Here is a 25,931-nt window from a genome sequence, read left to right as displayed (position 1 = left end):
ACGGAGAGTGGATTAAAAGGCTGCACTGATTACGAGATGAGATTCATGGAACCATGTGACTGGACGAACTCTTTCCCCATCCATTCTGACTGAAGGGCTAGCGTTATTGCAGACCAGCCCCAGGGAGGCCTACGCCTTGGCAAGACGACCAGTTGCGGCTGCCTGGGGCAGCAAAAGGAACTGGATCAGCCTGGAGCTGAAGCAAGAGTTCCTGGCAGTCAGAAGGCTGTTGGGAGTAATGGTTACTTATTTCCAAGACAACAGCTTTGTATACTAGTCAGTTCAGACTTGCAAATTGTGTGGGGTGCCGCGGGGCTCGGTCCTCTCTCCCCTCCTATTTAACATCCACATGAAACCGCTGGGCGAGATCCTCCGTCCCTTTGGGGTGAGGTATCATCAGTATGCGGATGATACTCAGTTATACATCTCCATCCCGGGGGAAGTAAGTGATGCTGTGGCTGCCCTTTCCAGGTGCCTGGGGGCTGTTGGGGCCTGGAAGGGGAACAACAGGCTTCAACTGAGCCCTGGTAAGACCGAGTGGCTGTGGGTTAACGGCCCCTCTGCTCCGAGGAATTTGCCACCTTCAGTCTTGGATGGGGTTGCACTGCCCCAGACAGACTTGGTGCGTAACTTGGGGGTCCTCCTGGACTCACGACTCCTGCTCGAAGAGCAGGTGGCAGTCGTGGCCAGAAGGGCCTTTGCACAACTTCGTGTTGTACGCCAGTTACGCCCCTTCCTGGAGCGAGAGGCCCTTCGAACGGTCACTCACGCCCTGGTCATCTCCCGTATAGACTACTGCAATGCGCTCTACATGGGGCTACCCCTGAAGAGTATCCGGAAGCTACAGCTGGTCCAGAATGCGGCTGCGTGGGCAGTTATTGGTGCCCCAAGATTGGCACACGTGACACCACTGCTGCACGAGCTGCACTGGGTGCCAGTCTGCTTCCGGGTCCAATTCAAGGTGTTGGTTATCACCTTTAAAGCCCTCCATGGCATGGGGCCAGGCTACCTGAGGGACCGCCTCTTCCCCATCACATCAGCCCGTCCCACTCGATCATGCAGAGGGCATGTTGCAGACCCTGCCGGTAAGGAAATTCCACTTGGCGGGGTCCGGGAGGCGGGCCTTCTCTGCAGTGGCACCCACCCCCTGGAATATTCTGCCCCTGGAGGTGAGAATGGCCCCATCGCTCCCGGCCTTCCGGAAGGGTTTGAAGACCTGGTTCTGCCGCCTCGCCTGGGGTGGGAGGAGCAATAGTTCTTCCTGGGGGTGGCTGGTACCACAGATCCCTCCCTAATAGATGAGATCCTCGCTCCTTGGATTTTGCATTTACTCATTATTATTTATTGGCTGTTTATACTGTAATTTATATTTTTATGGTTTTAATTGTGGATTTTAATGTAAACCGCCCAGAGTCCCCCTTTTGGGGGGAGATGGGCGGTGTTAGAAATTTGAGAAACACACACACACACACACACTCTGGGATTTCCTAAAGCATGTTTCTCAATCTCAGCAACTTGAAGATGTGTGGAGTTCTCCATGCTGGCTGGGGAATTCTGGGAACCGAAGTCCACACATCTTAAAGTTCCTGCAGTTAAGAAACACTGTCCTAAAGGGAAGAAGGAGAACTTAATGCCTTGCCTTTGCTAATGTTTTCTTTGAGTAGATGTCTGTGCGAAGCCCAAAATTCTGCAGATCTGTAGGTTTCTCCTTGTTTTTTTCGGGAAAGTTCAGCATCTGCTGGGAAGCTGGAATCTTAAGTGAACAGGTAGAGCAATGAGAACAGGAAGAAGAATCTGAAAGCATTAAGAGGAAGGCTAAACTAACTGTTCATAAACAGAATCAAGTCTGCATGCTGAAAAGATGCACACAAGTGCTTAAAATCTACTACAGGAAGTCCTCGACCTACGACCATTTGCTTAGCGACTGTTCAAAGTTACGACGGCGCTAGAAAAAGTGACTTACACCTGGTCCTTGCACTTATGACCAGCACAGCGTCCCTGCAGTCCCATGATCAAAATTCAGGTGCTTGGCAACTGGCACGCACTTACGACAACTGTAGCATTCCAGGGTCATGGGATCACCATTTGCAACCTTCCCAGCCGGCTTCTGACGAGCAGTCAATGGGAGAACCCGGATTCACTTAATGATGACTGTGGTGATTCGCTTATTGACTGCGGCGATTCACTTAATGACCGCAGCAAAAAGGTCATAAAACTGGGTGTGACTCACTTAATGACTGCCTTGCTTAGCAACAGAAGTCTCAGTCCCAATTGCGGTCGTAAGTTGAGGAGTACCTGTATATGCATAAGTGCATATCGCTACTACCCACCAGTGCTCCAAAACAGCATTCCCTTCCGCCCAGTTAAAAAGCCAAGCCAAGCCAAGCCAAACCCAGAGCTCTTCCACTCCATGAACACCAACTGCAGCTTTAGGGTCATATCCTAGCTGGGAAGCTGAGCCAATGTTTGTGAATAGAGATTTGAAAACAAGAAAGGACGCTAAAACCTAAGGAACCAGCACCCCAATATGCTCTCCAAAAGTTCTTTTCACAGTTCCCATCACTCCCTCCACACAACCGATGCTCAGGCACGGAGTCAGGGTTGGGAAGACTCTCTTGGCAGGGAAAAAGGGTCACGGGGAATCCCCGTTCGGCAAGGATTTCCCACGGAGACCCAGATCCGACCCAGTTTCACAGGCAGGTCTCATCCCGAAGGCCGCATCGAAGTGCAAGAGACCCACTGGCCCTGCCAGGAGGAGTGTTACCTGGGGGGTCCGCAGGTGGAGCGGCATGAGTCCGGAGGGGGTGTCAGCCAGCACGTTGAAGTGGGGGGTGGGGGGAGGCCCCATGGCCATGGGCCGGCTCTCTGGATCCACTTGGTAGTTAATAAGCCCCCACTGCTCCAGAAAGGCGTGTACCCTGAGCGGCGAGAAGACCCGGAGGAGCACCGTAAGGAGAAAGCTGGCTTACGTTGTTTGGCTGCGGCAAGGGAAATCCAACTGGGGTGGCGCTAATTGATCCACGAGGCTGCCGGGGAATTCTGGGAGCTGAAGCTGAAGTCCGCACGCGTGAAAGTTGCCGAGGTTGAGAAACCCTGCCTTAGGGGCTGCTGAGAAACAACTTTCCCGTCAGGCGGACCCCATTCTTCCACCCGCCTCCTTCTGGGGCCCAAACAGTCAGTAACCCGGTGAGCATTTGGCAGAGGGGCAAACCCATATTTCAGCAAACGAGGACATTTCTGTGCCAGGCGTGGCACCATCCCTCTTTGGGTTCTGATTCATCTTACGTTACTTAGGTCTGTTTTGTGTTTTAACTGCTGTCTTGCGTTGTTCCGCTGGCGTTTGGCTGGCACGATTAAACTGCTGTTTATTGTTAAAACGGCGCTGTAATTGCTAAGCCGTTTGAAGCCTCTCAAGGCAAAAGGTGGGGAAAATAAATAAAGCAAGTTATTCCATCTGGATTTGGTTAAGAAGCCACAGGTTGCTGAGGGGGCACTATGGCTTTCCAGATGCTGTTTAACCAAAAATCCCAGCGGTCCTAAAAAACGTGGCCAGCGGTGAAGCCTGATAGGCACCGCCCTTCACAACATCCGGAGGGCCACGGATTGATTCCCCACTGTTCACCGGAGCCCATCGCCGGAGGCGGCTTCCTAGAAGGAAACCACAGATGTCGCTTACGGGAAAGGTAACTGCCAGGCGTGATTAGTGCCACATTCTCAGAGTCCACCTCATGACTGAGATTTGGCAACATGGGTGCCCCCCCCTTTTATTTCGCCACCCCAGTTCTGATCTAGCTGCATTCCAACGCTGATCCTCGTGGATCAATCTAGCTGCATTCCAACGCCTCCGTTTCCCCAAATCTGGGCGTCCTTGCTGTGGGCGGACTTCAACACCCGGAGCTCCTCAGCCAATGTGGCCCTGCTGAGAAAGCTGGGAGTTGAAGCCCCCCCATATGGCGGCTGCCCTGGGCTTCACTAGCCAAGCGCAGAGTTTGGAGGGAGGGGGCAGGACTGAGCCTGCTTCTTCAGGTTTGCACTGCTGTGGAAGTTCTTCGCACTTGGCCGACAGAGAATGGACCCGAAAGGGTATACCCGCATGGGTACGGGCGCTTAGTACCGTCGGCCCGTGCCACCACCTAGCAAGGCTGGGCTAAAAGGGGATTCACTGGGCTGAAGACGTGGTGGCCTCCGTAGGGAAGTACCTCATCACAGCACAAACATCCCCGGTCAAGTTTCTTCGGCAGGCAGTGCTGGTCAAGTACTCCTGAGGGTTTAAGCGATAGGTGTCGATCATGAAATTACGGTAAGCCAAGTATCTGGAAAAAAACAACACAACAACCCTACAGTTACTTCGTGAACATGTACCTTCAGGTTCTGAGCAGCACGTTTAAACCAAGTCAACTTTCGTAGCCCTCTGTAATCCTTCTCTTCAGGCTTCAGCTTTTTGCCACTGCGATCAGCCTCCGACTGAGGTGACCGTCACACGGATCCGTCCGGCTCCAGCTCAGCGGAGCCTTCAACAGAAGCCAGTCGCGCATCTTGAGCGCACAAGCTGACGCCTTCCACAAGAAGGAGATCACCAGAACAACTGTTCCCTTTCTGCCCAACAGAGGCTTTCGGCGAAGCGGACAAGATGGATGGACCGGTTGGCCCACAATTCCACCAAACGCTTTCCCGATGAATTTCAGTCTTTTACGCAGCCCCTGACAGCAACAAAAGCTGCCGGTGGCTCTTAAAAGTACTGCTGGGCGCCAGCTCCCATCAGCCACAGCAGCACAGCCAAGAGGTGCCTGTACGCAAGCTGCCGCTGGGGGTCTGGAGTTTCCCCACACGGACTCACCAAACCTTGAACGAATTCCCTCGCTTTCACTTAATTCACTTTGACAACTAAGAAACCTGAGGGTTGCCAAACGCCACCTGCTGAAATTCAGGGCTGGTCAAAGCGTCTGAGGTCTGGTGTCCCATTTCCAAGTTTGCTGCTGTGTCTCCAGTGCAATGTACTTTCTAAAGCAAGGGCAGGAAGTCTCCAATCTCAAACCTTCGTGAATTTAGTGCTCAACACAGTGGCTGATAGTCAGGGATGATGGGAGTTCAACGGCATCTGAAGCATGCAGGTCGGGGTGTGGTGAGGCCGCCCGCATACACGACTTGACTGTGGATGCGGGCCCTTGCCTGGTATGCATTACTGAGACCTGAGTAAGCCAAGCATTCTCCTCCGTTGGGGTACTATGGCAACGTCCATCACCGAAATAACAGCAAATGCCTAGTTCAGGCAGTCTAAAACTGCAAGGAAAAAAGGCCCCGTTCTGAACTGCACACTCCCACCCGTGCTAAAGAAAACTAAATTGTTATTATACTCAAATAGCCACAGTTAGCATCAGCTTATTAGAAAAACAGCGTTAAGGGTTAAAATGATCAGTGCGCAACTGCACTCTCTTGCGTGTCGGCCTTCCCTGCCCACCAAGAGGGCACGTACCACCCTGGGCATTTGAGAAAGCCTCCGTCTTGGCTCAGTGACGCTTCGGATGCCGAAAGCAGGGGGCTGTTCTCAGGCCATTTCACGCATTCAACAAGCGTGAGAAGGTTTACACAGGGAAGAACAGGAGTGGCGATGGCTAAGGACATCCATCGCCTTCCTTCTGCGGTCTTCCATGGTTAACAACAGCAACAACCGCCTCCAAAATAAAAGAGAAATCAAAGGTGCTATTTGCATACATGGGAGAAAAGGAGAAGAGGAAGGAGGCAGAAAAAAGAAGAGCAGACAAATGAAAAAGAAGAGGAGAAACAAAAGTACTCCGTAGGATCCTGGCATTGCCCATCGACTACTCAATGAATAATCTCCTAAACTTTCCTTCCTAAGAGAAAAGGGAGAAATGCTCAGGTGAAGTGTGCATCTCACTGTTTTTCCCAATATCTCTTCCATCTTCAAAGACTCCTCTTTAGGTACAAAAGAGTTCTTATAATTCCTTTTGGGTGCAAGCTGGAAGCCTGGCAGAAAACCCGCAGGCGTCCTGTTCTGTGGAGGCAGCATCTCTTTCCATACTACTAGATTTAAACGGCATCTTCGCCAACACCAACAGCCTACAGCCCGAGGCATGACATGGAATGCCAATGGCCCCTTAAAAAAAAAAAATATTTTTTAAAAATCCAAAGTCATTGAAGTCTTCTTTGGAGAGAAGGGAATCTGACACTGAAGTGAACACCTGGAGCAGACACAAGCGCCTAATCAGAGATATCTAGCTGAGGACAGGAGACTAGCCAGTTTGCGACTGCAATGAAAAATGGAATGAATCTGAAGGGGAGGTCAGAGGCAGATTTCCCCACCTCCCCGGTGGCTCCCTCTGTTGCTGCAAAAGGCATGCCGTGTCTATCGGTCAGTACAGGGAAAAGTTTCCTAAACAGATACCCTAAATTTAGGGCTGCGTGCAGACCGCAGGCATGTTTATTGCTCATACGCTGCAATTTAGAGGAGCTTAATCTCTGTCCTTGGAGGTTTTGCAATCTTTAGCAGAAAGCCTTTAGCCGTAAATGCTCGCTGAAATTTCCTCGCCCCTTGGAGGATGTTAACCCTTGCCAAACGGAGACTAGGTTTTTTTAATCCTGTACAATGGCACTTAGGTTAGTTGCGCTTAATTCAATTTCCACCGATTACAGTTGTCTACTGTGGGTATAGTTAGTTTGGATCCAATTCTGTATGTGCAGCAGCAGGTTTTTAAATAAACGTATAATCACGTACACGTTTCTCCTTAAGGCCCGCTGAAAAACTTAGCCTGACATTTCACCCGCCAAGGCTTGCTGACGGCAACGGTGGGAGGCGGGCAGGAGCCCTGGCTCCTTCGGGCAGACGTGTCAGTTACGTCAACCACCGCCGGCCACCCAGTTCCAAGGCTGAGAAGTGCAAGGCGAAAGGGTCACGAAATCACGGGAAAGGTGGAAACGAGAAAAGCGATCGCGCCTCCAGGGAGTCAGCAGCGCTGTCACCGTCACCTGCCGCCGTCACAAGTTAACAAAGGCAATCAACTGTTTAATGTGGCATCATCCTAACATGCAGTAAAGATTCTTAACTAGCTCTGCCGTGTCAGGAATTGCGTACCACCTGCGGGAGATGCCCAGTCAGATTCTGCCATGGACGAATATGACCCCGCGAGGATTGAAAAGGACGAGCCATTCTCCCTTGCAACTCCCTTCTAGTTTAATCTACATTTGTGGGCTGCAAGCAGAAATTCAAAATGTTTATCATACAACAGTCAGCCAAATGTTATTTTGCTTGCAAACATTTATCTAAGAAACAAGATGCTTCACTCAGACTTAGCTAACATGTCCAAACATTTATCGAGGTCAGATCCAGAGTCTGTTCACTGTTGTTTAAAGCACAAAGTGAAATAACTAAACAGGGTGTTTACCAGCAGGAGCAGCATTATATAACAATGGGCAGCTACTGGGAGAAAGCGCACGACAACATTGTTTTAGAATATATCAAATGTTAAGTACTGTAATGTTTTATGGCTATTAAGCCACCGAGTCCCCATAATTGAGCTTCCTCCAGCAGATCTACAGGTACAGCAAATGGCAGTGACTGAATTTCTCACTAACAAATGAATAACCTCACTCAAGCATAACAGTACAGGTAGTCCTCACTTAACGACAATTGGGACCAGAATTTGGGTCGCTAAGCGACGCAGTCATTAAGTGAATCCAGACCTGATTTTACAACCATTTTTGTGGTGGTCATTAAGCGAAGCATGCAGTTCCCTATTGATTTTGCTTATCGGAAGCCAGTTAGGAAGGTCGAAAATGATGATCACGTGACTGTGGGATGCTGCAACTGTTGTAAATGCACAATGGTTGCCAAGCGCCCGAATCGCGATCATGTGACTGTGGGGATGCTGCAATGATTGTAAGTGAGAGGAATGGTCATAAGTCAGTTTTTTCAGCGCCATCATAACTCCAGACAGTCGTTAAACAAACAGCTGTTAAGTGAGGACTACCTGTACTTAACTGCACAAACCAGTCCTTTTAGAAGTGTTAAGGTCGGTTCAGGTGAGTGTTTTGTGCCTACACAGTATACCTCAAGTACAATTTGGGACAAACCCATCATTAAAATACCAAGGTATGCACCTTCGTTCACGCTGTCCTTACAACGTTCACCCAGTTACTCTTCCTTACGCTCGTGTATCTCTTTTGCAGGCCACAGAGGTGAGCACCAGTCACGCTTCTTCTTTCTTTAATGACCGAATAACAATATTTGCACCCTGTCAGGTCTGCCTGCGTTTAAGCAAACCAGCTTCTGGAGGGAGACGGGGGGGCGGCTCTTCTGACGGGCAGCCAAGGTGAGCCTCGGCCCCAGCCGCACCTTTCCTGACTCGCCTGGTCACTGCCGGGGATCTGGAATTCTACACAGGCAAAAGGGCCAGCTTGGGGGCGGGGGGGGTGGGGACAATTGTTCTGTCCTTTCTCCCTGAACTTGCTTAGTAAATTATTTTCTGGGAAAAAGGGGCAGATCCTATTGTAGCCATGGAGAAAGAGCTCTCTCTCCTTCCTGGCATGAAAGGGGGGGCTACTAATTTATTTGCAAGGCTCCTGGAAGCACAAGGGGGGTGGACAGAGAACACTGCCCACTCCCCAGCAGACAAACTGTCCCACGATCAAACTGCCCTTCTCTTCTGATTGCAGATTTTAGGCTCTGAACTACCCACGGCTGCAATTCCATCTCATTTTCACTAATCACCCTCTCGGATCCCCATTTGCACCCGTGCTGAGAAGCAGATTTGAACATTCAGCTTGAGGCTAAGGGTGGCAAGTGAAACTGCCGTGCAGGCGAAATTCCGCGGAAATGCTTGTGCAAGACGAAACGAGCGTGGGCCGTGAGACGAGGGGAAGAGGGTGGAAGCCGGCCCCCTCCTTCCTCCACCCCCAGGCCTGGGTCGACCAAGGGCATCCAAGTAGCTCCCACAGTTAATACAGAGAGACCCCCTCCACACGCCTCGTCTGGCTCCACTTACATTTCTGGGGTCTTAGATTTGTTTTTCCCGTTGAAGAATTCTGGAAGAGCACGGCGTTCGATCACATGAATGCTGCAAGAAAGGAAAGAGAATCGGGTCAGGGTCCACATTCCCTGAGTCCCGGTCTGAGAGGCGTGCTACGACCTGCAAGATTCCTTGCAAATTCCTGGCTGGCGCAGTGTTAAGCCATGGCTCGCTTTCGTTAAAGGCTAGTCTGCTGAATAAATAAACCACAATAATGGGCCACAGCAATATGCTGAGCCAGAAGCCAACGCCCCACATTATGGTTTAATGCAGCCTTCGAATCCCGCCACCCCCCCTCCCATGGCCTGATTAAGCCAACTAGCCGCTGGACATCACACTCTTTATATGAAAGCTGCTTCACCCGGTTAGTTAAAGTTACAGATTTGGCCAACACACGGTGTCACACCACAGCGGCAAGTCCTGTGGTTAAAATAATCTCTAGATTAAAGCCCCTTTGGCACCAGAAAATTTAATGTGTTCACTGTATTATAATAATAAACCTACGATACCTATTTATACATTATTGTTAAATATGACATTAAATTAGACATCCGAGAGTACAGAAAGGCACCAAATGAGGAATTGAAAGAACGCACAGATTTCAACTGAAAACCATTGGAAACTTTTGTATGTCCACTGCCTAAGATTTAAAATGAGAATTAACCAGACAACCCGTGACCCGTCGGGCCATTGTCTCAGAGGTATCTCCTTACCAGATTCCCCAGTGCCTTCAACAGTGGCAGAGCTTCCGATGTACTGGGAAAGTCCTTAAGCGTTCAGGGAGGCCTTCAGAGATGCGGCTGCCTTGAAAGCAGCTCAGGTTGAACTGTACAGCCCAGCCAAACACCAGGAGCTGACCACAGGAAATGTCTTATGACATGTCGTATTATGTCATAAAAAGCTGTATGTTAATTTTTATGTCATAAAGTGTTTTATAAAATTTGCCTAGTTTCAACTCCACGGGAGTCATGGGTCCCAGATTTTAGATGCATTCTGCAAGTTAGCTCATTCGAGGTGCCTTGGTTGAAAAGCTGTTGCCCTACGGTGCACTGTTTTGCCCAGTTAAAGGTTATCCACGGATAAACAGGAGAGTTTTAGTCGTATATAGATTCCACAAAAGGTATAGGTTTGTGTCTAGTGGATACCTGTGCCTCTTTTTAGGAAGAAATTCAGCTAATCGCATGGTATCTGAGACGTGGTACTCAAGATGCAATACTAATTCATATGATGTGATCATGTGCCACAATAGCCTCCCCCCCCAAAGTGATTTCACACATTAATTTTGTGATCTAGCGCTCGGGTTGTTTTTTTTAAAATTACATACAAGCAGCTTGTAAACCAACTGGAGGACAACAGAATTGGATATGGCTGACAAAAAGACTGATACTATAAGGCTGGAAGGACAGTCCTTCTCCATCAGTTACACGACGACTAAGGAATTTCTTTCTTTCTGTACTTCAATGAACATTTTACGGCTGGGAGTCTTATCTGGAGGACTCTTTAGAAATAAGGAGTGCTTAATTCCCATTTTCTTTTTATTTAGTTATTTATTCACAGGTTTTTTTAACTGCCCCAACCTCAAAGGGCTCTGGGTGGCAGTCAAGGACAAAACCCCAAATTCTAAAATCAACACACGAGGTCTTCGGGTTAATAGCTAAGGCAGGCGTCATCTGTCGATCAACTGGAGCTGAAGTCTCATTGAAATTTACAGAAAGCTAGGCATACTAACTTAAAGATTAATAATGTAATTGTACATTATAAGCATATAGGTAGGAACAATTACGTTTAGTGTGCAAGACGTGTATGTTTTTGTGGGCTTTTTCCTTCCTTCCTTCTTGCATATAATAATAATTATAAACAAATTAAAAGTGTCATCACATTCTGTGCCTTGGGGGGGGAAATTCCATTCTGTACAAATAGCCACAAAGAGTTAAGAGTGGAAAAAATGTCATGTCAATCAAAAGTGTAAGAATTGACTTGCTATTCCAAAAATACATAATAAAACATTACCTTAGAACAAGGAATAGGAGTAATTATTTACACATTCACCCTGTGTAAGAATTGTGGATTTTGATCCTTCAGCTCAATTCCCAAATTCACTGAGCACTTTTGACTTATCTGCAGTATGCCACAATTCTCAATGTTTCTGATAGAACCATTCTGCCATCAGCTGAATTATGCAATGGCTTTTCTCCTTCAGAGAATAATGATAATAATAAAAAAAAAAAATACCCAAGCTAGCACTTTGATCAATGACTTGGCTAGAAATAATCGTCAATATGTTTTGTTTTACAGGCAGCTCCCGAGGGGCTACTGTTAATGCAGATTCAAATGGCCTTTAAATGCCTTTTACTTTCCTTCCACGACAGTGCCCCCCGCCCCCCAGGCAAGGCCTAGAGAAGCAGGGGCTGCCCATACAGGACCAAGGGCCAAAGTCCCCTTGCCAGGAATCTTCCGGCTGGTGGGATCCCTGCTGTCATTTTTTCACACTAGTTCAACACAGAACCAGTATCTACCGCAGATCCTGTTCTATGGAACAACCTCCTCCGGCTTGAAATTCCTTTGGCCCTGACCCCAGAGCCCTGGTCCTTCCCCATTTCTACTCTGAATTCCCCCAGTGTAGTATATTGGTGATATACAATACGTTTTATTGTCGGCTCATTTTCCTTTGTACTTTATTTTCAACCCTTGTTAGCGGGTGGGCAGCCATATAAACTGATCAAATAAATGCCCTGGCAGATTAAAGGGGTTGGTGCTCAGTACCCGCACTCCCCAAGGAAACCACTCAATTTCCCCACCCCTGAACAGGATAGGACATTTGCCCCGAGAAATGCCAGAGCCAATCTGTTCCCCCCTGGAACGATCAAACCCTTTTAAAGCCAACTTTCCTAAATCAGCTGTGCACTAACTGCTTCCTCTTCTTTGTCCTGGATCTCTGGCCTATTTCTTTGGTTGGGTGACCCTAAAACGGCTAGAACTGGCCCACTCTGGCCAGGTCCCATAGGAACCAGCCAATAGCCACTTTCACAGTGGATCCAAATGGCTGCTTTAATTTTTTTTTTAAAAGTATCAGTAATACATTTATTTTAATTTCGTTAATATGAAATAATCTTAATACAAGCATATGATTCCTAGATTTACCCTCTAAACCAAATTACTGCTTTATCCAGGTTCAATAGCCCAGTTCAGGTTTCATGCTACATCCAAATTTTCAGTGATGGGAAGCTGAGCACACATGTTCTCCTCCTCCTGCTCCTGCAGGGAAAAGGGCCTCACGTCTATTTTCATTGTGTTTCTTTAAACGATAATCCTTCCTTCCTTCCTTCCTCCCTCCCTCCCTCCCTCCCTTCCTGGGTTGCCTAACTATGATTTCTTGATAGATGCAGTTGGTCAGATTCACACAACGAGCTAAACCAGTTTACAAAAAAACATGGCTGGATTCAAGCAACATGCCAAGCCAAAGGAAGCCAACCATTCTGTGGCTTAGAATGAATTTGCCTTATGTTGATTGTAACACATCCAATGGAGATATAAAGTAAGGTCACTATGCATTAACTTTGGCTGAATTTACTATTTGTAGATGAGCCTCATGTACAGTATTTCAGTGGGGGAAAAGCCCTCATGAGATTAAATGAAAATTAATAGTTAAAATTTAATTTCAAGATCAAGCTTCAGAAAATGTGGCTGCAATGTTTTATTTGTTTGTTTGTTTGTTTAAATCACGCAAGAGCTGAAGTTCTCTGGGTGGTTTACAATAGAACACACTAACAATTACAGTTTGAATCCCATGGGACAGGTTCACCTGGGAGCCACGATGGATGGGCTCTCACGCAGCACCACCCCAGGGTGCATGTGTTTAGCTTAGCTTTAGCTGTGGTTTAGCACGAGGCATGGACCCACCCAAGGCGAAACTGGTGGCTGATTCCATTCTGACCAATGGTAGATCTTACCAATTGTAGTCGAACCAGGATGCATAGCTGGGGATAATAATGTGGTTAGTCTGTTCTGTGACGTTGTCTTCTCCTGAATCAAGGGAACGGCCCTGGTCACCTTTGTTGGGATCTTCATCTTCCTGTAGGAAGAAGCGAGCGTTACTTTGGAAACAAACTTACATCTGAAGTCAACGCACTCACCTACAAAAAAGTAACCACGATATTAGCGTAGCATGCGGCCCAAAGGCCCTCATGAGATACAAGCATTTAAGCCACCTGTTCTGGGGGAAAGAATTGGACACCTGCAAGTCTGTCTAAGGAGGAAGTGCTTCTGTGTAAAGGCGAGAACCCTTAATGTCTAGTAGAAGATGCCTTGATGCTTTGCTCTCAACTTCCCCTCTGGCAGAACTTGCTCTTTTCATAGGACAAGCGTGGTGTGGGCATTTCAGGTTTGTGAAATTTCCATTTTTTTGCCAACAGGTGCCATGTCAGTTAAATAATTATGAAAATTAAAATTAAAAAAATTAAACTCCCTTCTCTTTCCAAAGCCGGGCCATAAACCTTCAGGCTGAAAACCACCCCCGGTGATTTTCAAAAGAAAAGCGTTTCGATACCTTTCCTCCGGTCGTCATTGTCTCCTCATCCTGCTCATCTGCAAGACAAGAACACAATAGAACCCGTCTGCATCGCTCACACAACTTTACAGCTGCGTACACTGCCGCGGGATCTGCGAGAAATCTTGCTACGCAGGTCGTGCCGTGTTCAAGCTTTGGCACCTCCACCACTCCCCCACCCCCAACTACCCTGCCTCCCCCATTTCTGTCACAGCTTAGTGATGAGCAAGCCTGGCCAGTTCTCAGCAGGCTTTCCAAGACTGTTTCGTTACGCTTAACTCCTTGCTGTGTTCTGTGTTTATGTGGTGTTACTTAAGGAAGGGGTCGCTTCGAGGGAGTGGCTGCAGGAGAGCTTCGGGGCAAGGGCAGGGGAGGCTGAACGTGCAAAGGCTGCTGCTATGCCACCGCCATGCGTCTCCATAAATACCGGTCCCACCACAGTGGAAAGAGAAAAGCAGAGATGCCAGACAAGATGGCTCATAGCCTTTGGGGATTCAGAGGCACCCCTGCTGCAGCCAGCCGTAGCTCCGGTCTTGCCTGCAGTAGCTACTGCGAGGTTTAATGGCCCAGGTGAGGTTGGAGGCTGGCCAACTCTTGACGTTGTCTGGAGCTCGTCTTTCAAAGCCTGGTGCACAGCGACTCACAGCAAGCATGGACCAAATTTAGGAAAATGCTATTAAGGCTTTTTAGTACATTCCTCCCTTCTGTTGTTGATTCGTTTAGTCGCTTCCAACTCTTCGTGACTCCATGGACCAGCCCACACCAGAGCTTCCTGTCAGCCGTCAGCACCCCCAGCTCCCCCAGGGACGAGTCCGTCACCTCTAGAATATCATCCATCCATCTTGCCCTTGGTCGGCCCCTCTTCCTTTTGCCCTCCACTCTCCCCAGCATCAGCATCTTCTCCAGGGTGTCCTGTCTTCTCATTATGTGGCCAAAGTATTTCAGTTTGGCCTTTAATATCATTCCCTCAAGTGAGCAGTCTGGCTTTATTTCCTGGAGGATGGACTGGTTTGATCTTCTTGCAGTCCAAGGCACTCTCAGGATTTTCCTCCAGCACCACAGTTCAAAAGCATCGATCTTCCTTCGCTCAGCCTTCCTTATGGTCCAGCTCTCACAGCCATATGTTACTACGGGGAACACCGTTGCTTTAACTATGCGGGCCTTTGTTGTCAGTGTGATGTCTCTGCTCTTAACTATTTTGTCGAGATCTGTCATTGCTCTTCTCCCAAGGATTAAGCGTCTTCTGATTTCCTGACTGCAGTCAGCATCTGCAGTAATCTTCGCACCTAGAAATACAAAGTCTTTCACTGCTTCTACATTTTCTCCCTCTATTTGCCAGTTACCAAGCAAGCTGGTTGCCATAATCTTGGTTTTTTTGAGGTTTAGCTGCAAGCCAGCTTTTGCACTTCCTTCTATCACCTTCATCATAAGGCTCCTCAGTTCCTCTTCGCTTTCAGCCATCAAAGTGGTATCATCTGCGTATCTGAGATTGTTAATGTTTCCTCCAGCGATTTTAACTCCAGCCTTGGATTCCTCAAGCCCAGCATGTCGCATGATGTGTTCTGCGTACAAGTTGAATAGGTAGGGTGAGAGGATACAGCCCTGCCGTACTCCCTTCCCATCTTAAACCAGTCCGTTGTTCCGTGGTCTGTTCTTACTGTTGCTACTTGGTTGTTACACAGATTCTTCAGGAGGCATACAAGATGACTTGGTATCCCCATACCGCTAAGAACTTGCCACAGTTTGTTCTGGTCCACACAGTCAAAGGCTTTAGAATAGTCAATAAAGCAGAAATAGATGTTTTTCTGAAACTCCCTGGCTTTTTCCATTATCCAGCGGATATTGGCAATTTGGTCCCTAGTTCCTCTGCCTTTTCTGAACCCAGCTTGTACATCTGGCAATTCTCGCTCCATGAATTGCTGAAGTCTACCTTGCAGGATCTTGAGCATTACCTTACTGGCATGTGAAATGAGTGCTACTGTTCGATAGTTTGAACATTCTTTAGTGTTTCCCTTTTTTGGTATGGAAATATAAGTTGATTTTTTCCAGTCTGATGGCCATTCTTGTGTTTTCCAAATTTGCTGGCATATAGCATGCATTACCTTGACAGCATCATCTTGCAAGATTTTGAACAGTTCAGCTGGGATGCCGTCATCTCCTGCTGCCTTGTTATTAGCAATGCTTCTTAAGGCCCATTCAACCTCACTCTTCAGGATGTCTGGCTCTAGCTCACTGACCACACTGTCAAAGCTATCCCCGATATTGTTATCCTTCCTATACAGGTCTTCTGTATATTCTTGCCACCTTTTCTTGATCTCTTCTTCTTCTGTTAGGTCCTTGCCATCTTTGTTTTTGATCATACCCATTTTTGCCTGGAATTTACCTCCAATGTTTCTAATTTTCTGGAAGAGGTCTCTTGTCCTTCCTATTCTATTGTCTTCTTCCACTTCCGCGCATTGCTTGTTTAAAAATAATTCCTTCTCTCTTCTGGCTAACCTCTGGAATTTTGCATTTAATTGGCCATATCTTCCCCTATCGCTGTTGCCTTTTGCTTTCCTTCTTTCTTGGGCTACTTCTAGTATCTCAGCAGACAGCCATTTTGCCTTCTTGGTTTTCTCTTTCTTTGGGATGTATTTTGTTGCCGCCTCCTGGACAATGTTGCGAACTTCTGTCCATAGTTCTTCCGGGACCCTATCTACTAAGTCCAGTCCCTTAAATCTATTCTTCACCTCCACTGCATATTCCTTAGGAATATTAGTGAGCTCATATCTAGCTGATCTGTGGGTCTTCCCTAATCTCTTTAGTCTGATCCTAAATTGTGCAAGAAGTTTGTGATCGGAACTACAGTCAGCTCCAGGTCTTGTTTTTACCGGCTGTATAGATGTCCGCCACCTTTGGCTGCAAAGGATGTAGTCAATCTGATTTCGGTGTTGTCCATCTGGGGAAGTCCATGTATAAAGCCGTCTCTTAGGTTGCTGGAAGAGAGTGTTTGTGATGCAGAGTGAGTTGCCTTGGCAAAATTCTATCAGCCTATGTCCTGCTTCGTTTTGTTCTCCCAGGCCATGCTTACCTGTAATTCCAGGTGTCATTTGACTGCCCACCTTAGCATTCCAGTCTCCTGTGATGAAAATAACATCTCTTTTAGGCGTGTTGTCCAGTAGGTGCTGCAGATCCTCATAGAACTGCTCTACTTCAGCTTCTTCAGCATTTGTGGTTGGGGCGTATATTTGGATCACTGTGATGTTAGATGGCTTGCCCTGAATTCGAATTGAGATCATTCTGTCGTTTTTGGGGTTGTATCCAAGCACTGCTTTAGCCACTTGACTATTAATTATGAAGGCTACTCCATTTCTTCTGTGGTCCTCTTGTCCACAGTAGTAGATCTGGTGGTCATTTGATGTGAAGTGGCCCATTCCAGTCCATTTCAGTTCACTGACGCCCAGAATGTCTATCTTTAATCTTGACATCTCACCAATAACCACATCCAATTTGCCCTGGCTCATAGATCTTACATTCCAGGTTCCAATGGTGTGTCGATCCTTAGAACATCGGATTCGCCGTTCACCACCAGCACTGTCGGCCGCTAGCCGTCCTTTCGGCTTTGAGCTAGCTGCGTCATCACGTCTGGGACTAGTTGAACTCATCCTCTGTTCCTCCCCAGGAGCATTTTGACCATCTTCCGACCTGGGGGTCTCATCTTCCGATGGTATACCGACATGTCTCTGGTCGTACTGATCCATTTAGTTTTCACGGCAAGAATACTGGGGTGGGTTGCCATGACCTTCCCCAGGGATCGCACTTAGTCTGACCTCTCTGTCACGACCTTCCCGTCTTGGGTGGCCTTCACGGTTTAGCTCATGGCATCCTTGAGGTGCTCAAGCTCCAGCACCACGACAAGGTCACGATCCTTTGCTGAAGTCCTCCCTTCTAGAGATGTTGAAATCAGATCTGGTGTCCAAACGCTTGAAATGATAAATGAAGAGCAAGAAGCAGTGTATTTACCCAAGGCTGCGATTCTCCTAACCACTTTTTCTCAACCTTGGGACTTTAAGATGTGTGGACTTCAACTCCCAGAATTCCCCAACCAGCCATGAAGTCCACACATCTTAAAAGTTCCCAAGGTTGAGAAACACTGCTCTTAACTGTCAAATTACATACATGCAATTCATTCTAACAGTATTAGCTCTGAACTGGCCCATGCATTGTTCCAAAAAAGCAGGATATAAAAAGCACTGTTGCATTTACAGGTGTTTTCCACCAAAACTAGCCTGTTTAGGGCACTGACTTTCAGTTGTTTAGCAGCCAGACAGCTGCAAAAAGGCTGACAAGGCGTGTTGGTGGCTTCTCAGGCTCTGAGCCTTTCCCCCTCAACAAGAGCCTTCAGGACTCCCCATTACAGGGAACCACCCTTGAACAGGTTAAATAGCAAACTAAGTAAATACAGTTGCAGGAAGAAAAATGCATTCAAAAAGTTGGTCTCACCAAGATCTGCCACCGTCCCTCCTTTCACTGGAGTGTTTTCACTGTCTTTCTTTGGGTTGACTGCAAAAATACACGAGATTGGCAGCAAATCAATCTGGGCATTCTCCACTGTTCTCTTGTAAGATTAGGATCTGGTACAAAGCCAGTCTGACCTGAACGTCAGGCCACTCTCCCAGAGGTCAGCCGTGTGAATGTGATATTTTCACTGCTTGGGGTGGTTTGCACGGGGAGAGCAACATCCCATGCCAATTAATTAAATCAGGTTGCTATACTGTATTAGACAGAGGAGTACTACTGCATTTTATCTGAAGCCCTGAGAGCTAAGCTAGACTATTTCTGGATCTCTAGCTGCAGCCCAAGAGACTGTGCTCCTGTATTCAGGCTGACACCACGTCAGGGGAGAGTGCTCGTAAGTGAAGGCCATTAGCCTGCCCCAACTTAGATCACAGCCTGTATTCTGCAAATTTGGAGGAAGCTGGCTATCTATTACTGTAAATAACTCCATATCCCTAAGAGCCTTTCGGAAGAACTATCAAGAACTTCTGTCTTTCAGAAGCAGCTTTTTGTCTGGAATGCTGAACCATCTGTATTTTCTCCCAGGCTTTCAGGATGGGGGGCGGGGGGGGGGGATAGGGAAAAGCTGCCTTCTGCAGAATCTGGCTCACAGGTGGGTGCCCCCGGACCCCGACTTTTGCTGAAAACTAGCAGTAGTTTCCCACTACTCTGAGGCAGGGAACGCATGAAACCCACAGTCCTCAGTCTAAAAGAGGCCTATCAGGAGCTAAAAAAACAAGAAAAAGCTCTAAATTCCCTTCTAGCCAAATTACGCTGCTCCCGTTTTGTGGTCCTTGGACTCTCCAAAAGGCCTTGGGCGCCAAAAGGTTGCCCACCCCTCACCTAGTCCTTCCTGTTGACCCTAATGGACCAGAAGGCCATTCTCTGGGGCAGTGTTTCTCAGCCTTGGCAACTTTAAGTTTGCCAACTTTAAGGGGAACGCTGGGAGTTGAAGTCCACCCATCTTAAAGTTGCCACGGTTGAGAAACACCAGGCTGGCGTTTCCAGCAGGAGCAGGACCGGGGACCCAGCCCGACGCAACTGCTCATCCTGCCTGCCATGACAAGCAGAAGCCGGGGCCTCCAGGGGAGGCAGCTAACCAAGGCCACACTTGCTGTGCTGGTGGCGTCGTACAGAAGTGCCCGCTGCCCGCTCCAAGTTTAGGCAGCGTACCGATAACGTCCCGCTAGTTTGCCAGCCTGTTAGGTCACTTCTTACATGGAATGCTGGGCTCAGTATCAACGAGTTAAACAGGGCAGGGAAGCAGGAAAGAGGTGCAAGCTGGGCAGCAAGAGTTCTGCGCCTGAACTGGTGCATTCGACACATGCCAAATTATCTGCCGTTGTGAACTCCTGAGAGCTGATCAGAAGAGGCCGACTGGCACCTGAGAGGGTGAAAAAGATCTGCTTCTGGGGCAAGGCTTTTTTTCTGGATAACCGTGGCGCAGCCTTCCCTATTCTAGAAAAGAAGCATTTCTTTGCTCATTGCTAAAATTGATCTATTTTACCCACTGGTATACACATTTGTCTCAGTTGCCTATCATAGCCTCTGGTATCCTGACTCTATTTTATGCTAAACAAAATGAGGACAGATAAGACTAATTAATGAAATGAGCAGTTCCAGCCAGCTGTTATGGCAGCATTTGTCTTCCGATACGTTGTGCCAAGAAAACACGCCCCTCGTATATCAAACATTGGCTCTAACGATAACGTCACAATTCAAGGTAGCTATTTTTAAGGCCCTCAAGCGGCAGAAACCCAATGCGAACGTTCGGGGGGAAACCCATTTATGCCAGCCGCTAGGGAATCATTCGCACAAAGAAAAGCTATCTCAGGATGGCTTGCTGTGAGCCAATGACGGGTCGGAAAAAACAGTCACTGAGGCCCGTTCAGAACCAAAGGAGGCCTAGAAAGAAAAAGGGTCTGGCACCAGGAAGGGACCGTTTGGCAGCACTGCTTGTACAGATAAGGCTTCAAATTCTAAAAACTCCTAGAAGGCAGGACGCAACTAAAGAACTAATTATAACGGCTTCGGTTCAGTCTTCCATGGAGGCACAGCACCTGCGGGCTGAAACACAAGGAGAAGGGAGGCTCCGCCAAACGCCCTCTGCGTGCAACGCACGGAAGGGAAAACTCCCACCGAAACTCAGCCGTGGACAGAATGGATTTAAAAAACACGGGTGGTTTTATATAAAAGGACCAGCTCAATTATTCAGAAAGATCAGACAAGTCTCAAAACCTGGAAAGCTAAAAGTGAACAATGTGGCATACGAAGGGTGGGGGGCAGCATGGCATTTTCAGGGACTATTACTCACCGTTTTTAGGAAGTGCCACCTCTTCGATGTTAGGCACTGGGGTGGGATCCTCCATGTCCTTGGTAAGGTCATCCTGGTCATCGTCCTCCTTTTGCCCTCGCCTTTTCCCATATAGGCTTGTCTGTCTGGGAAAGACAAAAGGCACAAGGAAGCCCCTTTCCTCACAGTCCTCTGCACAGGCGACGCGCTCTGGGCTGTCACGGCCCAGAATTTCAGCTTAGAAGCAAAGACCCAGCCCGCTCGGGGCACCCAAGGCTGGCTGCCTGCATTGTGTGTTTTACAGCCCACTGCAATAAAAGGCAGCTTCAGATTTCTCCCGCTGATTCGGCCAGTGAGCAGAAGCCGACTTCTGCGACCTGCGTTCAGCTTTTAAGACAGGCCAAAACAATGGGAAAGCGTCAGGCGGGGAGGCTGGTGCAGAACAGCCCACGTAAAGATCGCTTCCATCCGCACACGTGTGGAGTACAGAGGCGCTGCTGAACATTATGCACAAAGCTCAGTGCGTCTCCCAAGGCTTTTTCTACACCGGTGCTTCCCTAAGAGTGGAACGGGAAGTGGGGGAAAGGGGGTGTTAGCCAAGCATGACCGTGTGCACAGTGATGATTAAAATAAGTGGTTAAATATGAAAAATTATGAGCAAATGGAAAAGTACTCCCAGTTCTGTGATCAGCAGGTGGTCTCTTCCTCTCTCTAATCTGGTGTCATGATTCTTATTTTCCAGATTCAAAGGTGAGCTGCTCTTACTAGTCGCCCTTTGAACACCAAACAGCTTTGAAATGAGCTCTAAGGCAGTAAGCCAGTCTTCTCACCGGGCGCCCTCCCAATGGGTGGACTCCAGTCTGGAAATGTGAGCTCCCAGTTCACACTTCTGGAGATGCCCAGTGCAGGCATTTCCTTCACCTCTGTCAGCCTTGCGAAGTAAACCAGACCGGAAACATGCCCAGACGAGCGACTTCTGCTTCACTGCAAGGCTCCGTTGACAGAACCTGGCAGGTCTGAAAGGACAAATCTCCCCCACCATCTCCTTTACAGCCCGAGAAGCGAGGGAGGGTCCCTCCTGAGCCTCTTTCCCCCCCGTTATGCAGCTGCGGGCTCTGCCCCCCTTATCTGACCGTTCCCTCGGCAGCCTCTCTTTGCGCCCGTCTCCCAAGACCTTTCTCATGTACCATTGCAACCTCAGTACACCAGGGGAGACGTTTCTTCTAAGATGAGCCCCGGTACATGCTTGCATCACCAGCTATACTTAAGAGAGACTATTCTCTGCTTCCGAACAAGGTTTTGAGCAGTATGCAAACTGAACCAATTTGTTAATGAATGTCTGGATTTAGTAAAAGCACCACTTTGCCTTACAACGGCATAAAACACTGCAGAATGTTTTTTCCTTGTCCTGTTTCTTGGCGCCTTCCAGCAGGAATCCTGCTGATAGGCATTTCTCATGCAACTCATGATTGTAAACCGCCCAGAGTCCCCTTTTCGGGGGAGATGGGCGGTGATGGAAATTTGAAATATAAAATAAACAAACTCCTGATTAATGGTGATTTAAGCAGAAACATCTGTGCTAGCGATCTGATCCTCCGGGTGCACCCCAGCCTTCTCTCTGCTCTCTGCTCTGAGGCCTGCTGGGACACAGCTGCAGAAGCTGTGTTCCACAGGACCCTTGACTTAAAGACAGACTTAGACCGGTCCGGAACGTGCCACAGCGAGGTTACTCTGAGCGTCGCTGAGGGCCTGGAGAACCTCTCTTCTCTTGGAGATCCATTCCTAACCATCATAGGCAAGATACACCTTCACTCTCAGAGCTCCAGGATCTCAGGGAGTGGTTTATTGCAGAGGTAGCCCTGACCTTGCTGGCTTTCTGGAAGAGCCTGAAGACATGGCTTTGCCATCTGACCTGCGGATCTGGTAGTGGCGGTGAGAAGCCTGCAAAACGGCTATGCTGTTAGTGAGGCTGATGATGTTCTCCCACAAATTACAGTGGTTTTTTATGGTTTTAATCGTTTTTATTGTTTTAATGGACTTCTGCCGTTATGATTTTGGATATTTTTGTATTGTTCTTTGTGTTTTCAACTCCTTAAGCCACCCAAAGTCATGTGTGAGAGATTGGCAGCTATATAAATCTAACAAACAAACAAACAAACAATCCCATCCACTCTGAAAGGAAGGTGTCACCACTAACTCTGAGAGGCTTTTCTAGAGTCCAGGTGCATATCCTACAGCCCACAGGCTGCTAGGGCCCCTTCTGCGGTCCCTCCAGAGCACCAAGGTTGGGCCAGGCCCAAGACTTTTCAAAGTCTTGAGAAGTTTCAGGGGCAAAATAGGCCACTCAAATCTTGCAAAGGCTTGAGGTTGCTAAGTAATTTTGCCCTGAACAGCCGCACAAGAGTTCAAACTGAATTCCTAAAATGCCAGCTTCAATCAGGATCGCCTTTGGCGTAGAGAAAAGGGAACGTGCTTATTAATGGACTCTTTCTGCTTATCAGCTGTGATGGGAGGGAAGGAGCGCACCAGGTTTTCATCTACCAGCCGGAGGTACATTTCCCTGGAGGACCCAGGAATGATTTACCCCATACCATGAGGTAGCAGGTCAGCAGGCCCTCCCTCTCCCCCTCCACGTCAAATTGATCAGAAAGACAGGGAGAAACTCCAGCCTGCAGGAGCCTCAGACGACCTACCCCTTTTTCCCCACTTTCTTCCTGGATTCCACAGGGGTGGGAGGAGGTGGGGGCGAAGGAGAGGCCTTTCTCTTCCGGGCACCGGCAGCTGCCTTCCTCTCTCGCCGCTCAGGGCTGCGGACCGGCTGTTGAAAGAGGAGAGGTCATCAGCACCCATCACCCACGTCTAATCCAGCTGCTCATCGGGTCCTGCATGATGCTCCCAGCTGTGCAAGAGTTGAGATGAGACTGCTTGGTCCCCACTTCTTTTCCTCTGGAAACTGACAGCTCCTTCTCTCTCCCTACCCTACCATCCGAGAGTCTACATATCACAACATGGTGAGATTTTACCCATTTTTTCTTTACAACTTCAAGATATTGACTTTATGCTACCTTTCTAAAAACTCCACTGCCCAGTACAGTTGGTATTTATTTCATTTCCAGCTTCCCTTTCTCCCTGAGCAACACTCCCTGGTTGCCACTTCGGTTCTAGTTTCTCAGGAGACCTCTATGAAGCTACCCTTCTTGTGCTTCCAAGCAGTCCAAAGAGTTAAAGAACATTTTGAAATGGCTTCAGGCCACTACCAGTTCTTTGCTATCATCTGAGAAAGCTGACTTCACACCCTTTAAACTATCAAGACAGCTACAGCTACAGTGGTTTGAGTCTCCATTTAATTCCCGCATTGCCCTTCTCAAATGTTGCTCTTTTAGCCCAAACTCTGATGCAGGCACGCAGGTGCTGACCAAAAGAATATCCAGGATCAGGACTAGGGACTGCTCTGCGCTGGGAATAAGAGGGGTATGTCATGGGCACCGCCTTGTGCTCTAGAAGGAAGTTAAAATACAAGGAATTGTGACTTTTCCAGATCAGCAACTTCAAAATGCGTCCAGAAGTGGGACTGTTCTAGAGTTCCAGGTAATCCGCGCCCTAGTCATCATAACTGGCTCTAACCCTGCCCGATTTCAGCTCTGTTCCAAGTTGTCGTTCCCTGAAATCCTGGGCAACCTTTAAGCATGACAGGCCTGAATTAGCCTAGAAATCCCAGCTAACGTTGCTGTTCAGCACCCCGAGAAGCAGGAAACGCTTACTTCTTCATTTCTCAAGTAGATCCGCTGGCGGAAGCTGACCGGCTTCTTGTTCTCATCCACCTCATAATCTTCTTCGTTCATCCATTCGTTGAACACATCCATGTCCAGGATCCATCTGGCATGGACCTGCCAAAGGAACATCTTCAGAACAATACTCTCATGCCAACATTGCCACACGGAGTGAGTGAATTTCATAGGGAATCTCCGTTGATTTAGAAAAAATACCTACATTTTAAGCCCATTTTATTAATGCACACAGAAAGCCATATACAAGGTATTTCTTACCTCCACCTTAATGCTGCCTCTCCCTTGTGCTTCTGTTTGCCACCTCCTTCTCCTCCTGTCTATTTTGCCCTGCCGCTCAAGCCACCCAGCTGGCTTTGCGCCCAAAGCAGGGTCAGAGCTTAGAATCTCTTTGACCACTTGTTTATAGCCAATCTATAGGTTTTTTTTTTAAAAAAGGTCTGACTTACTAACATCCCTATCCTAACAATGAAGAAATGTTGGAAGAATGCTGAGAACTTGGTCAAGGCCCCTGTAATAGCCACTCCGTGTAGCTCTTGATGGAACTAAATAAATGACAAATATTAGCAGCAGCAGCAGCAGCAGCAACCTGGCTGAGGTTGAAAATATCTGCTTTTTGACTTGTTCCTCATCCATCAGAACTTTAATAAAAAGGACCACTTCTGGCCCTGATACTTTTGTTCCTGGAAGTGCTCAGTGGTGCTTGGTACCAAGAACGGTGAACGTGCCAGAATTTTCTGATGGACAAAGAACAAATCAAAAAGCAAATTCAGTGACAAGATGGACCCCCCTGGTACTTACAAATTACCTTTTAGCGACAAACCTGGGAAGAGGCGACTCTGGCTTGGACTGCAGCTGGTTCTAGTGGAAGGATCCTGACTGCTACTATTTTACAGGGCTGAGATTTCCAGAGATGTGACCACATGGTAACCTCTCTCTCTGCAGGGGTAGGCCCAAAACCTGAGATGAGAACTGAAGACACTGAAGAACTAAAGCTTATCAAGAAATTCCTACCTACTTTGCTCCATAAAAAACATTTTTAGTCCCCGAGGAAGCCGTATCTGCAAAGACCCTAGCCACGCCGATTCTGCTTCAGAGGACTCACCACCTTTGTCCGTATTTTGGGGACTGAAATCTGGGAGATGATCTAAGAATCAGCCTATTCTAAAAAGAGACTGGGAGGATCTCAGACAAGACCAGAGGAGATCGTAGAATAAACTTGTGGAGATCTTAATTCCAATCTGCTTTTACAAGGTTAGGGTTTGTGTAGCAGTGCGAAATTCCCTTCTCTGCACCTTCAGAGTTAGCTGTCAACTACCATGCCATGTTTAATGAGGGAGAGATGATACTGTAAGCAGAAAATATTGGTTGAGGCGTTTTGTGCAAAGCTCTCGATGCAAATTTGGGGATCAAAACTGAAAACAGATCCTTCCCCCTGAGGATGTCTCAGAAAGCAAAGATTGGGCAGCACTAAACTTTTCAGAGGCATAAAAAACAATGAAAGAGAAGTACTAATCAATAGTTGGATCCAACCCCCTGCTACCACTCAGCTGAGGGGTGTTTGGGGTGGAACAGCGGGAAGCAGGAGAAATAGCAGAGGAACCACTGGGAGACTCAGAACGGCCCAGGGGAACGCAGAGGCAGGAAAGCCGCCGGAGAGGAATGGGTCTGAAATCAGCAGTGACACCAGCAGGCCAGGGTGTAGCCACAGATTACATCAGGAGGTCAGGAGTCTAAAGGGGACGTAG

At 48.0% G+C, this 25,931-nt stretch overlaps 1 protein-coding gene across 3 annotated transcripts in view; it reads right to left on the bottom strand.

Annotated features, from left to right (window-relative positions):
- The window catches only part of SMARCC1 (SWI/SNF related, matrix associated, actin dependent regulator of chromatin subfamily c member 1), an 84,291-nt gene that overhangs the window by 38,422 nt on the left and 19,938 nt on the right, over positions 1-25,931 (bottom strand). For all 3 annotated transcript variants that reach the window (XM_063303212.1, XM_063303213.1, XM_063303214.1), the window contains 10 exons: positions 24,160-24,285; positions 23,092-23,216; positions 20,420-20,544; positions 18,052-18,111; positions 13,570-13,607; positions 12,974-13,095; positions 9,000-9,071; positions 4,200-4,313; positions 2,765-2,918; positions 1,640-1,753 (listed from right to left, as the gene is read on the bottom strand). In XM_063303212.1, coding sequence (XP_063159282.1) covers positions 1,640-1,753; positions 2,765-2,918; positions 4,200-4,313; positions 9,000-9,071; positions 12,974-13,095; positions 13,570-13,607; positions 18,052-18,111; positions 20,420-20,544; positions 23,092-23,216; positions 24,160-24,285 — 1,050 coding nt within the window. The remainder of the gene's footprint in view (positions 1-1,639; positions 1,754-2,764; positions 2,919-4,199; positions 4,314-8,999; positions 9,072-12,973; positions 13,096-13,569; positions 13,608-18,051; positions 18,112-20,419; positions 20,545-23,091; positions 23,217-24,159; positions 24,286-25,931) is intronic.

Source organism: Candoia aspera, chromosome 4 (assembly GCF_035149785.1).
Source record: "Candoia aspera isolate rCanAsp1 chromosome 4, rCanAsp1.hap2, whole genome shotgun sequence".
Taxonomy (NCBI): Eukaryota; Metazoa; Chordata; class Lepidosauria; order Squamata; family Boidae; genus Candoia; species Candoia aspera.
This window is presented reverse-complemented; position numbering and strand designations above follow the sequence as displayed.